Here is a 16,729-nt window from a genome sequence, read left to right as displayed (position 1 = left end):
CAATGTAATAAAGTGGTTAGCATGGTAACAAAGTGGTTAGCATGGTAACAAAGTGGTTAGCGCGTCTGCCTGACAAATCTGAGATCAAGGGTTCAATCCCTGGTGGGTCCAGACCTTCCTGTGTGGAATTTGCATGTTCTCCCCATGCCGGTGTGTGTGTCTTCTCGGGGGATTTTGGTTTCCTCCTACATCCTAAAAACATGCATGGTAGGCTGGTTGTCCTACTCTAAATTTTCCGTAGGTATTTGTGTGATTGTGAATTTCCTGCGATTGGCTGGCAACCATTTCAGGATGTCCCCGCCTACTGCCAATAGTCGGTTTGGCACATGCTCCAGCCCCCCTGTTACCCTTGTGAGGATAAGTGGTACAGAAAATGAATGAATGAATATTGATCTGTCATATCATTTTTCCTCATTGTTTGTTCTTCTTTTTATCATTGTTGTCAGGAATTGGTCAGGGTGTGCCAGTGGTGGCTCTCATTGTGGAAGGAGGCCCAAATGTGATCTCCATCGTGCTGGAGTACCTCAGGGACACCCCACCGGTCCCTGTAGTGGTGTGCGACGGCAGCGGCAGAGCCTCCGACATTTTGGCATTTGGTCACAAATACTCGGAGGAAGGAGGGTATGCGCTTAAAGAATAACGTTTGGACCTTGGACGTCTGCCGCAGTCAGTGGGAGACAATGAGTGACTAAATTTTCTTAGTAGTCGAAAACTGTCGTCCAAGTCAATGTAAATGAGTGCAATTAAGGACAAACTATTATTAAAATAAAAACATTTCCAGCTAATTAAAAACATAAGTGCAAAATATGCTAACGTTTGATTTTAATGTTTCTCAGGAGACCCAGCTTGCAAAATAGTTTTTACTAGTTTATCTTGCAGTGTTCAGTTCCCCTCACTTTGTTCTTTCTTATTCTCCTTGTTTTTTCTCTTTCAGCATAATTAATGAGTCTCTGAGAGACCAGTTGCTGGTGACCATCCAGAAAACTTTCACCTACAGCCGCACACAGGCACAACATCTGTTCATCATTCTAATGGAGTGCATGAAAAAGAAGGAGCTGGTGAGTGTTGTGTAACATAGACCCATCCATCTTCCATAAAGTGCCTCCTCGTAAGCATTGCAGTGATTGCTGGAGCCTATCCCAGCCAACCTTGGGCGAAAGGCAGACTGTACCCTAGATTGGTCGCCAGTCAGTTGTGGGGCAAACAGAAAGACAAACGATCATTCACACTCACAATCATACCGCCACTGAGCGGGAATCGACCCCACGTCTGTCCACACCAAAGTCAGGCGAGTGAACCTCTACATCATTAGCATAGACCCGAATATCCTCAACCAACATTTGACTGAGACATTGACAAGAAATTCTTATCTTGGAAAACAAAAAACATTCTATTCCCCCTACTACCGCTTATCCTTACAAGTGGCACGAGGGTGCAGGAGACTATCCCAGCCAACTGTGGGCATTAGGCGAGGAACACCCTAAATTGATTGCCAGCCAAACCAAGGGCACAACAAGGCAAACAACCATTCATACTTAGAGGAACAATTTCGAGTGTTTAACCAGCCTACCACAGATGTTTTAGGATGTGGGAGGAAACCAGAGTACCCAGAGAAAAGCCACACAGGGAGACAGAGAGAACATGCAAACACCACACAGAAATGTCTGAACCCCCCATGATTTGAACAAAGCAGTCGTCCACCCTGTTGCCTATACGTCTTATTATTTTTTTTTAACATCTATTTTACTGTACATGCTACTAAAATCTGCCTGTCCAATTAAACGGTATCTGAACTGCTATACCCGGCTCGGGGGTGTATGGTTGTTTGCATGTTCTCTCTGGGTCTGCGTGGGTTTTCTCCAGGTACTCTGGTTTCCTCCGACATTCCAAAAACATGCATGGCAAGCTGATTGATTGGACACTCTAGATTGCCCCTAGATATGGGTGTGAGTGTGAATGGTTGTCTGTCTCCTTGTGCCCTGCGATCGGCTGGCCACCGACGATTCAGGGTGTCCCCCGCCTCTGGCCCAAGTCAGCTGGGATGGGCTCCAGCACCCCCACGATCCTTGCGATGATAAAGTGGTTCAGAAAATGAATGAATGAATGAACTGCTATACCTCAAATTGACCGCACAGGGTGGGTTTATACAAGGTTCATGGCATAAGCACATCCTGTTGAGTGCACTCATCACACACATCCATCTCTCAGCTCCCTTCGGAAAGCTGTCAGTCACATAAAATCAACTTCTGACAGGAATTTGTTTTAATGGCCAGTGTGAGAATATGCCTTGTGCAGAACTATTCAATGTTTGCTGCATCACCTGTGTATGCAAATGATTTGGGCGCTATGGCAGTGGGAATCAAAATATTTCACATCATTACAATATATAGATGAAATGGCCCATATTTCGTTTGTTTACTTGCAGTATTTTAGTGGACATGACTAACTTTACTTTTGAAATAACATTTTAATTGGGGGTTTTAAGATGATTCCAAAAGTATTCAATTCAATTCAATATAGCCTACAATGATAATTCAGCCAACATTTTAATTGGGGGTTTTACGATAAGTCCATATAGCCTACAAAGATAATGCAGCCATGTTCTCGGTGAATATGTAGAATCGGTGAATGTGTGAGTGCCCTTGTCACACACAGGCACACACAAATCCCACCCCCCATCCCCCACACACATATATATGCCCTTTAAAATTTTAAAAACTGCATTATACAAACTCTGCTGCCATAATTGTGTGTGCACATACAGTAACATTGAAGAGTAGAAGTTGAGCGAAAGCTTTGTTAATCTAACTTTTTTTTGGCTTATGTTGTTCTATTGCTTTTCTATGAATATTTCTGAGGCAGGGCTTATATGTAGTGTGACTTTTTTCCCCTCATCATATTAATAGCACCTTCCATTTATATTATCATTTTGATAGCAGATTTTTGGGAGTAAAAGGAAAGGTGTGTTTTGCAATTAGTTGCACAGTACAATAGTACTTTTTGCGAATGATTCCACAAACTAAATATTCAGGTTATCAAAAGCTTTGAACTAACTTTTTGTTCCAACATGTGAAAAACAGTCCAACTTATGAAATAAAAAACCCCAAAACGTAAATACACTTCCTGTGTCCGATTTGATTTATATATTTATTTATTTATTTCTCGTGAGAGAAAGTGCTTTCCCATTGTCTTCCAACATCTCCCAACATCTTGCTGACCTCCTATTGTCTAGTGGGACTGGAGACTGATTGACAATCCAGTCTGTTTTCCATATCTCAACTTCAACACAACCGAATCAAATACCCTCGATCGTATTCTGCCTTCTGGAAAGATTGCGGAGGAGTCGATGGTTTGATTTAGGTAAATTGGAGGAGAGAGACATGGAAAACAAACTGGATAGTTGCCATCAAGTACCAGAGTTGATGACCCCTGTTTTAGGGGACAGTATTCAAGATTGTGGGATGACTTATGCTAATTCAATGTAATATATGCTTCTACTTACGAAAAATCAAAGTAAGGAAACTACTTCTGGAACCAATTAATTTCGTAAGTCGAGTTACAACTCTATTTGACATCTTTGATGTTTATTCTTACTTTTAAAATTTAGCTCAACCCCCATGTAATCAATGTGAAAATGATCAATATCTGTTCACTTTGTTATCAGTCTTCTGGACATGATGTTATTGGGCCCAATTTCTGACCATGTGATTGTATATCCCTATTTTTAATGTGTTGCTGCCGCAAGCACTTATTGACTCCTTACTCTTTATTAAGTAGTAGGTGTTGAATAAGTGATCACAAGCCAATAGAGGAGTAATTAGTTATGCATAGAAGCAGCTTCTTGCACTTAACTATTCAACGGTGTTCTAATTAAAATGAAATGTATTCAATCTGTTGTAAATGCAAGCCAAATGCAAAGCAGTAGGTTGGAAGCCTAGCATCAAGCTCAATTCTTACTCCATGTAAGAGGATTGATGACAACCCCAATGGGCTTCTAGCAGTCGACTGATGGATATTCTCAGTACAATACAGCAAAGCTGAACAATAGTGCCTGCATCATTCAACAGGAGCAGGTGTAGAGCCCAGATAATATGCTGTTGTGAACTTACACGATTACAATGGAAAATAGAGTCGGAACGACACAATATTGAGGCTGCAGTTCATCTGCATCTCGTTTTAGGTGATTTTTTGGGGGATAAATTTCACTAACACGTTAGTCACATTGCGCTGGTTTGTTTTGGAGTAAAATATTGATGAAGTGTCTTTTTGCTTATGTATTCAATCACAAATTTCTCTTCCTTGTTGGTTTGTATAAAAAGTCAGACATATCAGGAGACTGCCCAAGTACCATGGAGGTTCTCAAAAAGCCGAAATGGATTACACTTGTCTATAAGCCAGAGAGCAGTTTGCAATATGTGGACATGACGCACACAAAATATGGAATAATATCACAAGACACTCTTGGACCGCAATTTAAAAAGTAAAGAACTACACACGCATATTCATATGTAAGATTCTTTCACTCATTTTCTAAACTGCCTACTGACTTTGGGCACCAGGCGTGAGACACCCTGAATCGGTGGATGGGCAATTCGCCGGGCACAAGGAGACGGACAACCATTCACTCATACCTTTTTTTGGAAGGTAGGAGGAAACCGGAGTACCTGGAGAAAACCCACGCAAACCCAGCGTGAACATACAAACTCTACACCAGGGGTGGCCAAGTCCGGTCCCCGAGAGCCCCTATCCAGTCTGTTTTCCATGTCTGCCTCCACCCACACACCTGAATCAAATAATGGGGATGGGTATGAAGCTTCTGAACAGCTTACTGATGACTTGATCATTTGATTCAGGTGGGGTAGAGGAGGGAGATATGGAAAACAGACTGGATAGGGGCTCTCAAGGACTGGACTTGGCCACCCCTGCTCTACAGTGTGAGAACCTCTATCTAAAAAAGTGTGTATGCACCAAATGACAGCTCAGAGTACCCACCCCTTTTGGAGTCCGTGGAAGGGGTGCTGGAGAGTGCTCCTCCTGGGGACTCCCTCATTCTGCTGGGGGACTTCAATACTCACGTGGGCAACGACAGTGAGACCTGGAGAGGCGTGATTGGGAATAATGCCATGTCCAGGAAGAGCTGGGGGACATTGAGTCCGAGTAAACCAAGTTCCGCGCCTCTATTGCTGAGGCGGCAGACCAGCGCTGCGAAATGACTTTCCTTCACAAGGTGTCCGGACTCTCCCTGGGAGATAATGTGAGAAGCTCGCTCATCCGGGAGAGGCTCGCAGTAGTGCCGTTGCTCCTCCTCCACATTGAGAGGAGCCAGATGAGTTGGCTAGGGCATCCGCTTAGGATGCCTCCTGGACGCCTCCCTGGTGAGATGTTCCGGACATCTCATTGGGAGGAGGCCATGGGGCCAAGGCTCGCTGGGGCGACTATGTCTCCTGGCTGGCTCGGGAACACCTTTGGATCCTCCCTGAAGAGCTGGATGAAGTCGCTCGAGAGAGGGAAGTCTGGGCTTCCCTGATGAAACTGCTGCCCCTGCGACCCAACCTCGGATAAGCGGAAGAAGATGAGAGGAGAGATGAGATAAAGAGGTCAATAGCATAAGTCAAACTGGCATCTTTTCAAATTAATGAATTTAATTAATAACACCTAATCCCCACTAATGTAATATGTAAAACATGCTAAACGATGTGCAAATGCCACAAACAAAGTAACCTACACATGTAAAAAGTGGTGCTTTCTTTTCTTTGTTTTACAAAATGATCACTTTTCATTAAAAACACACCAATAAGTGCACTTTTTGCCTGTACAGCTTCTAACCATAAGTCTTCAATCTTGTTAGTTATGCATGAAGTTGGCCTTCTTCTTCCTCCCTTTAAATATATTGTTATGCAAGTAAGGGAGCTGAATAAGTGCCTTGATAGTTCCCATCTTCCCATGAATAATTGAGTGAACAATAGCCCTTATATGTTTAATTCAAATTAAATATTCATCAGTAAAAACTGTTTTCCTTGGGCTTCTTTACAAGGGAACTCAGTATGATGCGCAAAATGATCTTTTAGGAAAAGAGAATTTTCAGAAAATATGTGAATTTAAGAAAAGATGAAAGCCGGCCAATGAGCTTTAGGGAGAAAAAAGCTGATCAAGTAGCCAGAAAGACAGTTTATTATCAGGTTTATATGTTTAAAAATGTACAAAAAAACTCAACCCCCACTATTTTCTCTCATCTTTGTCATACTGTAAAATTTTTACATTCATACAAAACAAAACTGTTTTTACGTTTACCAGAGTTGAACTTAACTCGCACCCCAATGTGGCTTTTTTAATTCTTCTGCTAGAAGATTAAATGAGTCCAATTTATTTCCATCTACTAGTAAACAGATTGAATTTCTGTTGTCGTCAATGGCAGCCAAGATTTAAAAACTAATACTACATCACACTGAATGTTTTTTCTAACTGCCACTATGAACATATGATGCAGGCAAAGGGGTTTAGTGAGCTAAAATGTGGATTGCACAGCAGCCTCTTTAAGTGAAATGAAGCATATTTTCTAATCAGCTTGCCACACTGCAGCATGAACAGCATTTTCCCCCTGATCCCCAAAGCATGTAGCTGAACATGTATGAAGATGACAGTATCCTCCAGTCAGAAAAAGATTGCGCAGCTTTCTTTCCCACTGGCTCCAAAACTACGTTTTTATGGTTGTTAATTTTTCTTGTCTGCTCAAAGGTGAAAACTGAGGCATGTTTCCATCGAACTTTCATAATGAAAGACTGGTCATAAAAATATTTTTTAATATTAAAATTATATTGAAATGGAAACACCTCTTTTTTAAATTACTATATGTCACCCAGTTGCATGGTTACTTCTCCTTTGCACTTGTTATGGACATCCATTTACTTTTAGTAAACTCTTGCAGAATGAGACTGAAAGAGAGTTGCAAGGCTTTTTGAAGGCAATTATACTTTGCAAAAGCATTTGAAAATGTTTCTTTTGTTTTGCACAAAACTGTCATTGAAATGCTACCTGTGAGTAAAAAGTTAGGAATATTACATCTGACATGATTTCATTTTTTAAGAATCTTAAATTTTTTGGTCTTCAAGGTGGTTTAAAGGTGACCCCGATCGAATCACGTGATTGTAAATGTGGCACGATAATGTAATTGTTCAAAGATCGGTAGTAGTTGAAGAAAATTTTATTTTTTTAAATATACATATCAATTTGAGTGGGGGGGAAGCAATTATGCTTTACTTCTATTGTGGAAAATTGATTAATTTATCTTTTGAGATTGGGAGAATTTCCACGATTCTATTTTTAATACAATATATTTATTTATTGATGTAAAACTGAATATTGAATTTGTATACAACCTTATTTTGTGCTGCACAAGTGTATAATAGGGGGTTATTTACTTTGGGATCGGATTACTAGATTGTGACTGTGGCGTTGATGTTCAAAATCAGGACATTCAAGAGCAAAAATATGTGACCAGGACCTCCCTACTCTGGGTCCACGAGTCTTTTTTGAAACAAGGTTTAAATTTCGAGACTATAAAAAGAGGTCAGATGGCCCTCTGAGATTATTTGCTTTGTTGTTGATGTGTCTGCATCGCAAGCATACTTGAAATTAATTTAATGGCTAACAGTGACAAGTAATAGACATCCAATCCATTTGGATTTGGATCAATTGGACTTCTACTAGCAATAAACAAATTTTAATTCACAGCAGAAGCTTTAAAAGAGCCACACATTGATATACGTCTAGCATCATCAGTGGCAGCCAAAGTATTGACGTAGCTTGCATTGTCTAACAGATTATGTTGTTTACACGGGCCCTCTATTACAAAAGCACAGGAGTCACCTTGGGGATATGATTGGAGAATGGGGGAGAGATAGGACAAGGTGGGGTGCCAGTGGGAGGAGTCATGGTGGGATTTGGTGGGGATGAAGAAGATGGCTGGTAGAAGGAGAGGTTGAGGTGGACACATCTGGGGAAACATGAACAAAAATGATGGTCCACTAACATTATGGTCTTTCTTTAATGACTCCATCTGTCTCCTGTACTTTAGGTTGTAGACTGTATAATATACGTTTGGGAATTATTTATTGTGCTTAGTGAGCTGGTTTGGGGTTAAATGTTACAAATTGGATAGCTTACACATGTAATGAATACAAAGATCTATCTGAAATATTATCCAGTGTGGTCATCATGAGGCCACTTAGTCATGATTTTTCCTCCTAACTGCTTGGAAGAAAAAGCATACATTTATTTTTGTTTTTTGTAGATGTGGAAAAACCTCGACATTAGGGATATCCTAATGATTTTTTCGCAGTGCCATTCTGATACCCATATTTTGAGATGCATAAAAATAATGTGTCGGCCTGGTGGATCGTGGTTAGCATGTCGGCCACATAGTTCTAAGATCGAGGGTTCAAACCCCAGTGAGTTCCGACCTTCCTGTGTGGAGTTTGGATGGAAGTTGGACCGCTTATCCAAGTGTTGCGGGGGTGCTGGAGCCTATCCCAGCCTAGTATGGACAACAGACGGGCTACAGCCTGAATTGGGGGCCAGACAATCGGAAGGCACAAGGAGACGGACAACCATTTACACTCACTCTCATACCTAGAGGCAATTTAGAGTGTTGAACCAGCCTACCCTGTATGTTTTATAAAGTGGGAGGAAACCGGACTACCCGAAGAAAACCCACATAAGTAAGGGGAGAAGATGAAGACTGCATACATAATGTCCAAACCTGAGATCAAACCCTCGATCTCAGAACCTTGAAGTGGCCACGCAAACCACTTGTTTCTACTGCCAATACATTTTAAAACAAAACTGGGAGATCATGATGGCAAAGTCACCCACTACTCGAGGTTCAGTCTGATTCAATCTGAGCAAAGAGATTACTGTTCTGCAATTCAGTTCAAATCCACCGAAGCATGTCGCTTTACTCATGCTCTTTGAAATGGAGGGTGATAATATTAAGAAGAAAAAAATATTTGGGATCCACACCTCGGTGTCTATGCAGTCTTGCAATTACACACGTTATCTGTGTTCCCCCTCTCAAAGACCGGTAATCAATACCTGAAAATCCCTTTGCACTATCATTGCACCTGGAAAAAGACCTTGTGATCACATGGCTGTGTGCATGTGTTCAACATAAAAACACATTAAACTGCTTGCCCCATTGGTGATTGCGTGACACAGGTCTAAGTTTTTATGCCAAGCTTCATTCCTCATTTCCCACAGGGATGAATCCGCGACATCAGCATATGCGGCACAAATGATTGTGTCAAAATAATAGTTATTATAAATCACCAATGAGGATGGGATTAGTCTTTAAACTGTCATGTTTGTATGGAATAAAACCTAATTGGAAAAGGGAGTAAGAAAAAATGGCTGGCTTGTAATATTGCTGCGCTGGCCGAGAGAAGCGCACCGATTCCCAGCGCTCTATGAAATGAAGCCATTTAGAGGAAGGAGATGGGAAGGGAGATGGGCTGCGGGAAACAAGGGAGGTGGGAGGAGATGGATGCCTGGATTAGACGAGGAACTCGTCAGGGAATCAGAGCACGCTCTTCAAGGTGCCCTCCACGCATCAACACACACACATATATATATGTATATATATATATATATATATATATATATATATATGTGTGTGTGTACATGTGGAGTGCGTGCACTTTGCCCAGATGTTTTAGGTTTGATTTATTTAATAAGGGACGGCACATATTAATGAACATATTCATATTCATCTCATCTCATTTTCTGATCCACTTTATCCTCATTGGGGTTGCGGGGGGTGCTGGAGCCTATCCCAGCTGACTCAGGGCCAGAGGCGGGGGACACCCTGAATTGGTGGCCAGCCGATCGCTGGGCACAAGGACACAAACAACCATGCACACTCACGCCCATACCTAGGGATAATTTTAAAGTGTCCAATCAGCCTACCATGCATGTTTTTGGATTGTGGGAGGAAACCGGAGTACCCGGAGGAAACCCACGCAGGCTCGGGGAGAACATGCAAACTCCACACAGGTGGACGTGACCTGGATTTGAACCCAGCACCCCAGAGCTGTGAGGACGACATGCTAACCACTCGCACCACCAGGCCGCCATTCATATTCATGTTATTGAACATCTACGTATATGTAAATATGTAAGACTGTAGCCGAGGGCTAATTTCCATATTTAGTCCCTTGTACAGGTTGAAGGTTAACGATGACACATACGCACACACATACAAGTAGCACAGTTTTAGACAGTGTTGTGATGACAATTTTGTTCATCTAATTGCCAGGCTTTAAGATGATTGGCAATGAGGTTCAGAGACGGGAGTTCAGCTATGGTAATTGGTATTGAGTTCCAGGTATGTGAGGCACAGACAGAGAAGGTGCTTTGTCTGAGTGCACTCTTTTTGAAGGGAACTACACAGTCACCTCTAGAGCCAGCCCTTGTTGATGTGTTGGAATTTTTTTATACAAAATCTTGCTGTGGAGGGGGTGCTTTGTGATGGACCATTTTGTAAATTCAGGTGGGATTTGCATATTATGTATTGGCCCTATTCGGGCGTTTGTGTCTTTTAAATATCTGACAGTGGTGGTGCTTTTTTTGGTATTCTGTTCAATACTTTCAGAGCTTGCTTATAAAAGGTTTCAATTGGTTTTAGTGTTGTCTTGCAGGCCGATGAGCAACTTTTTGGGCAGTAAGTCACGTGTGATATAATCATTTTGTCAAAATACAGTTTTGCTGACTCAGGAGTTAGATTGTTTCTAATGAATCTAAAATTGGACAAATTGAATTCTATTCAGTGTTTTTTTTATTTGTCATTTAAAGACCAGTTGAGAGTCAAGAATGATTCCTAGGTATTTAATTCTTGGACTACATTGATTGTTTTATCTTGGACAAATACGTTAGGGTCACTGTTAGACTGACAGACAGTCTCAGATATGTTTAAATATAGTTTTGATTTTTCAAACCAGGTATTCACGCTTGTAATTGCATCTGTGAGGTCCTGTGCAGCATGTTATTTGTCTTTCGCATGAACATATAGAATGGCATACATTTGGCAGGCAAACATACACAAGCTAGACCTGGAGCTTTGTGTTGATTATAAGTCTCCAGTGTGTAGGGCCAGGCGGAGGTACAAGAGGAGAAGCGTAGAGCAGTCGTTTTGCGTAGCGTGGAGTTCGATAGCCGAGAGCTCTATAGAGGGATCCCAAGTGAAGGTACAATGCGTAATCGAGGCCATGGTCGTGGTCGTAATCGTGATCGCAATCGTGATCGTGATCGTGGTCGTGATCGTGGTCGTGATCGTGGTCATAATTGTGGTCGTGGTCCATGGGCAAAAACAAGAGGTTGAAGATCAGGTAAGACGAAGCAAGGAGGTAACGCGAGAATGCACTTAACAGTAAACTGATTAAGATGATCCCGCAATGTGGTCAAGCTCTGGTTGTCTTAAATAGTCCTTGATGTCTGATGAGCCTCACCTGCCATTGCTTAACCCATCAGCTGTTGAACCTGTGATTGGGTGACAGGAGCAACCACCCACCTGTCTGGCCCTGGGCCTGACAGGCGGCCAGCCAATCGCAAGGTACAAAGAGACGGACAACCATTGACGCTCACACTCATAACTGGGGGTAATTTAGGGTGTTAAACCAGCCTACCCTGCATGTTTTTGGGATGTGGGAGGAAACCAGATTCCCCGGAGAAAACCCACCGAAGCCCGGGGAAAACACGCAAAGTCCACACAGGGAGGTCCGACCTGGGATCGAATCCTCGACCCCAGAACTGTGAGGCCGACTCATTAACCAGTCGTCACTGGGCCAAGATCAAATATACAGTATTAAAAAAATATAAAAGAATGCTTTAAACTATATGTTAAAGACCAATTAAGTCTGTATTTGTTCATAAATACCATTACTGAGTTAAATCTAAACTCAAACAGCAAAAACTTTGATGCCATTCACTTTATTGCTGTCTATTTCAACTGTGGAAATTTTGGTATTAGTACATTTATCCTCTTGGATAACAACAAAAAAACTATTTTGTAGATAAACAGCTAGTTTTTACTCCCGAGAAACCTCTAACATTCAAATCAATTTAGAATCCTGTTATACTGTGAGTTTGCCAAGTTATGATATTTACAATACAAAATGAGGCGCCTCGTGATGTAGAGTTTCACTCGCCTGACTTCAGTGTAGGCAGCTGTGGGCTCGATTCCCGTTGGTAGCATGATGATTGTGAGTGCATATGGTTCTCTAGGGTGTAGTCTTCCTTTTTCCCGAAGTCAGCTATGTTAGGCTCCAGCAACCCCCGCAACCCTTTCGAGGATGCACGGTATAAAAAAAGAGCCATTCATAGCAGAAAATAAGAAATGGGGAGGAATTGTTAACGAATTTTGAAGCCAAAACGTCCTCTATTTCTGGAATGACCCATATTTTCATTTCTCATACACTTTCTGTCCCCCCCAGATAACAGTCTTTCGAATGGGGTCTGAGGGTCATCAGGATATTGACCTTGCTATCCTCACTGCACTGCTAAAAGGTAGGCCATGTTTATGTGTGCCGAAGCATGAATCTATAGTAAGTGGCTTCCATGTTGCCCCCCAGGGAAGTTATTTAGTATTCAGCTACTGTGTTCAAAAGAGGAGGAGGGAGAGGTTGGTGATATCATTGCAAAAACCATTGAGGTGCACGTTCAAGTTGCTCAAACATGTTTTCATTTGTATGCGTGTTCATACTTCTTTTATGTCTGGAGGCTTCTTGTGTTTGCATCCTAAGGAGATCGTTTAATACAATTAAACCATTCAAAGCCAGTTAAGTAAATTCTCCACCTTGGGCCTACGTATTTATCCATCCTTAGACAAAAATTGTCCTTCCAAGTGCTTGGCAAGATGTTATACTTTACTCATCAGACATTTATCCATTTGAGCTCTGCCTCAGCAAATAAACAGAACTAACACTAACACATATAAAAAGTTTTACATTGCAACAACTGCATAGAAAAAAAATGAAAAGACTACTCAGGATTACTTATTGCAATTTGAAGTGACATGTTTCTCCACTAATGAGTAATATTAAAAAAAAACTGTGTTAGCAGGGAATTCTACTCACCTCACTTTGTCAGAAGTAAAATTTGCCAACAGATAATCGGAAAATTCAACGAAAAACCAATAAAAATGAAAACATTCTAATAGTTTGGTATGTATTTTTTATCCTCTGTAAAAATTACTACTTCTGAAGTTTACTGAGATATTGAGAAACACGCAGCATTTTTCATTGTGCCATTTGAAATGGGAGTGAATGATCAGTGGGAGTGTATGATCACTTACTACTCCAGTGACTGTGATCCAATCCATGATTTTTTTGTTTTGTTTTTTTAGGGCATATTAGATATATATTGATGTTCCTGGTCATTTAGTTTTCTAAATTTGACTACTTTGAAAGTTAATCTTTGACTTCTATCTTCTCCTCCATTGTATCATGTAGTTCCTAGTAGTTTTCCCATACCCTTCCTTCCACCATCTCACACAATTGATAGATTTGGTTGGTGGCTCAGGATCTAGGCTTGATCAGAGTAATTCTGATGGTGCAACTGTATGCTATCACGTACAAGTGCAGTTGCACCCGCAAAAATAGGAGCGGGAAATGTTTTAAATAATTTATATGTACCATCGTCACGATGCGCAATTTCTTCACCAATTTGTGCCTTTTATTGCCTTGGAAAGAAACATTCTGTTATTGCTTCAATGTTTTTTTTCCCAGCAGCTTTTTAAAAAACATCTCTTTTGACACTGTCCATTTTGAATTTAAATTTTAAAAAGTGGTAAAAAGAAAGGAAGGAAAATAAGTCATTTTATATGCGCATTTTACTTGCAGCATAGTAAATGAAGGCGTGTGAAGGCTTTGAGTGTAAAGTGAAATCCTGCCACTGTCACATCTGCCCAGGAGTATTTGACATCACTGGATTAGACACAAGCAAGCTACCGCCTAAATCACAACAAAAGATTGAATACAGTGCAAAGTGGGAAAAGAGCAGAGAAGAGGTTGTGAATTTATGGAAGTGGTGGAACAACACAGACTTTGGAAAAATTAATGGACCACTGCTTAGGGGAGTCGGCCCGGTAGCTGAGTGGTTAGCGTGTTGATCCTCACTGGGTGGAGTTTGAATGTTCTCCCTGGGCTTGCGTGGGTTTTCTCCGGGTACTCCGGTTTCTTCCCACTTCCCAAAAACATGCAGAGTAGGATGGTTGAACACTCGCGTCAATAAAAGCCAACAATGGCCATGAGCAGTTTCACTGAGCCGACGTGTGAGTGTATAAGAGTTTGTATGTACATGAGTTGTCCCTTTAAGAAGGTACGTCAGTCAGGGTCTTAACAAGTTCTCCAACAAAAAAACAATAAAAGTCCGGGAAATTTGGAGCTTTTCTTTAGCCTAATAATTACTAGGGCATTAAGTATGACTAAATAGTAATTCACAGTTCGTATTTAGGGAATTTGAGCAACGATTTAAATGGTAATTATCAATAACCTTCCGGGCGACCAAAAGACCGGCGACCAATCGACCGTGTACCCTAAACTGCCCCCAGGTATCAGTGTGAGCATGAATGGGTGTCCATCTCCTTGTGCTCGGCCACCACTTCAGGGTGTTTCCCGCCTGGTGCTCATAGTTGGCTGTGATAGGCTCCAGCAGCCCCCCGCGACCCTTGTGAAGATAAGCGGTTCAGAAAATGAATGCATAAATGTTTAAGAGAGTCAATATCCTGAGGTTTCTCTCGATTAAAAATCATTTGCTGCAGTTCAGTGCTGCAAGGTCACATGCCTTCAACACCCTGCATAATAATGCACACAAATCACCAGTAATGTTCTTATTAGCGAGCTTTTCCTCTTATTAGCGGGGCTACATCTCAAATCACAGCATGAGGCTCCAGTAATGCGCTCACAGTCCTTAAAGTCAGATCACTTTGTCGAGTGATTATTCAGCTGGGTTCATTGAATATTCTTGTCTACACACCAAATGGTTATTGCAGTTTAATTTGCAACAGACTGATTTCTCAAATTAGGGAGTTCAAAAGGCTTGCGTTAACTACTTCACACTTGTAGGCTGTATGGATGTACTTTGAGCGAACCCTGAAAGTGATAAGTACATCTGATATGATATCCTCCTTTAGGTGCCAACGCCTCCGCTCCTGACCAATTGAGTTTGGCTCTCGCGTGGAACAGAGTTGACATCGCCCGCAGTCAGATATTCATCTACGGACAGCAGTGGCCAGTAAGAAAATAAAGTCTGATTGCTAATAAATGATAGTGTGAACAAATGATTTAGTTACAGAAACAAGTCCAGTTAGGTTATTGGTTGCCAGTGATGACGATAGACATCCGCTCCATGGTCAACTATTTTAATCGTTGATTAAAATTTTAGACACAGTGTTAACCTGATGCTCTTTTTTTAATCATCCTTTTTTTACTTTTAATTTTTTTATTTCATTTTTTTAAACAAAACTGGTAATATATTTTTTTCCATTTCTGTAGTCCTTTGTCTTTGCAGATAACTGTCTTATTAATTAAGCAAAATTAGATGTGCAAGCAATTGCTTTTACGTTGAAAATCACTAATAGTTACATGACATTTAACTTAATAAATAATGTATATTTATATCGTTGCTAGGAGACCAAAGGACAACTAATTGCAAAAATAATCAGTGATTAACTCTGTCATTCCATTGACGATGATAGACCTCCAATCACATGGCTTTTTTCATCCTTCTGCTTGAATTGAAATGAGTTTGTCACTAGACTTTTCCTGTCAGTTAGTTCATTTCAATTGGTCGATAATGCTAGTGAATGACAGCGATTGAGTTTAATCAATTATCAGGCTAATCAGTTGCGGCAGTCCGACTAAAAATCGCTTAACAAAAAGAGATGACCTTTGCTCTGCCTTTCTTTGATTATAGTCTTGTTTTTCACTCCTTTTTTAACCAAATATTTTGCAACAGTAATGTGGTGCAGTGGTGTTTTCTCCTATACAGAGTTAGTGGTAATGAAACTGCTTCATTTGGCAGCTCTGCTAACATCAGTATGCATCCCCTCACACAGGTGGGTTCCCTGGAGCAAGCCATGTTGGATGCCTTAGTTCTCGACCGAGTGGACTTTGTTAAGTTGCTGATTGAAAATGGAGTCAGTATGCATCGTTTCCTCACCTTGTCCAGACTGGAGGAGCTATACAACACAGTAAGAAGACTTTTGAGTCCTACCCAATTACTTTGCAGAACCCAGTGTACAGTCATACCACTACTTTGAAAAATTATTTGGTTCCAGAACTTTTTTCGTAACTTGAAAATTTCATAAGTAGAGGTGTACTTTATATGTAAATTCTCTCATTCATTCTACTGTCCTCACACAACTACCAACTGAACCCATTAAAATTGGTCAAAGTGTCCCAATTTTGTATGAAAGATGTGAGGAAACACAAAAATGAGAGAAAATTATAATGAACTGATTCATTAATGTCTTAAAATAAATAAAGCATATGGAAATATGAAATAGTTCCCTTGGCGGCCCATATACTGGGAGACGTAATACCCGTGTTTGTCCGCCAAATGGCGGCAAGAGCCCGTTCTACCAGGGCCGAAAGCCGTCCACTTTGTAATACATTTTAGACCTGTATGTGTGCCCTATGTGTGTGAAAATATGCGCCGTGTGCGCATTTGTATGGTTTTT

The 16,729-nt window shown here is 41.0% G+C and overlaps 1 protein-coding gene across 12 annotated transcripts in view; it reads left to right on the top strand.

The window, feature by feature from the left end:
• The window catches only part of trpm3 (transient receptor potential cation channel, subfamily M, member 3), a 149,098-nt gene that overhangs the window by 95,459 nt on the left and 36,910 nt on the right, over positions 1-16,729 (top strand). For all 12 annotated transcript variants that reach the window (XM_077600296.1, XM_077600299.1, XM_077600290.1 and 9 more), the window contains 5 exons: positions 447-621; positions 935-1,058; positions 12,483-12,555; positions 15,182-15,282; positions 16,106-16,240. In XM_077600296.1, the coding sequence (XP_077456422.1) occupies positions 447-621; positions 935-1,058; positions 12,483-12,555; positions 15,182-15,282; positions 16,106-16,240 (608 nt within the window). The remainder of the gene's footprint in view (positions 1-446; positions 622-934; positions 1,059-12,482; positions 12,556-15,181; positions 15,283-16,105; positions 16,241-16,729) is intronic.

The sequence above is a fragment of the Stigmatopora argus genome, chromosome 5, assembly GCF_051989625.1.
Source record: "Stigmatopora argus isolate UIUO_Sarg chromosome 5, RoL_Sarg_1.0, whole genome shotgun sequence".
NCBI lineage: Eukaryota > Metazoa > Chordata > Actinopteri > Syngnathiformes > Syngnathidae > Stigmatopora > Stigmatopora argus.
This window is presented reverse-complemented; position numbering and strand designations above follow the sequence as displayed.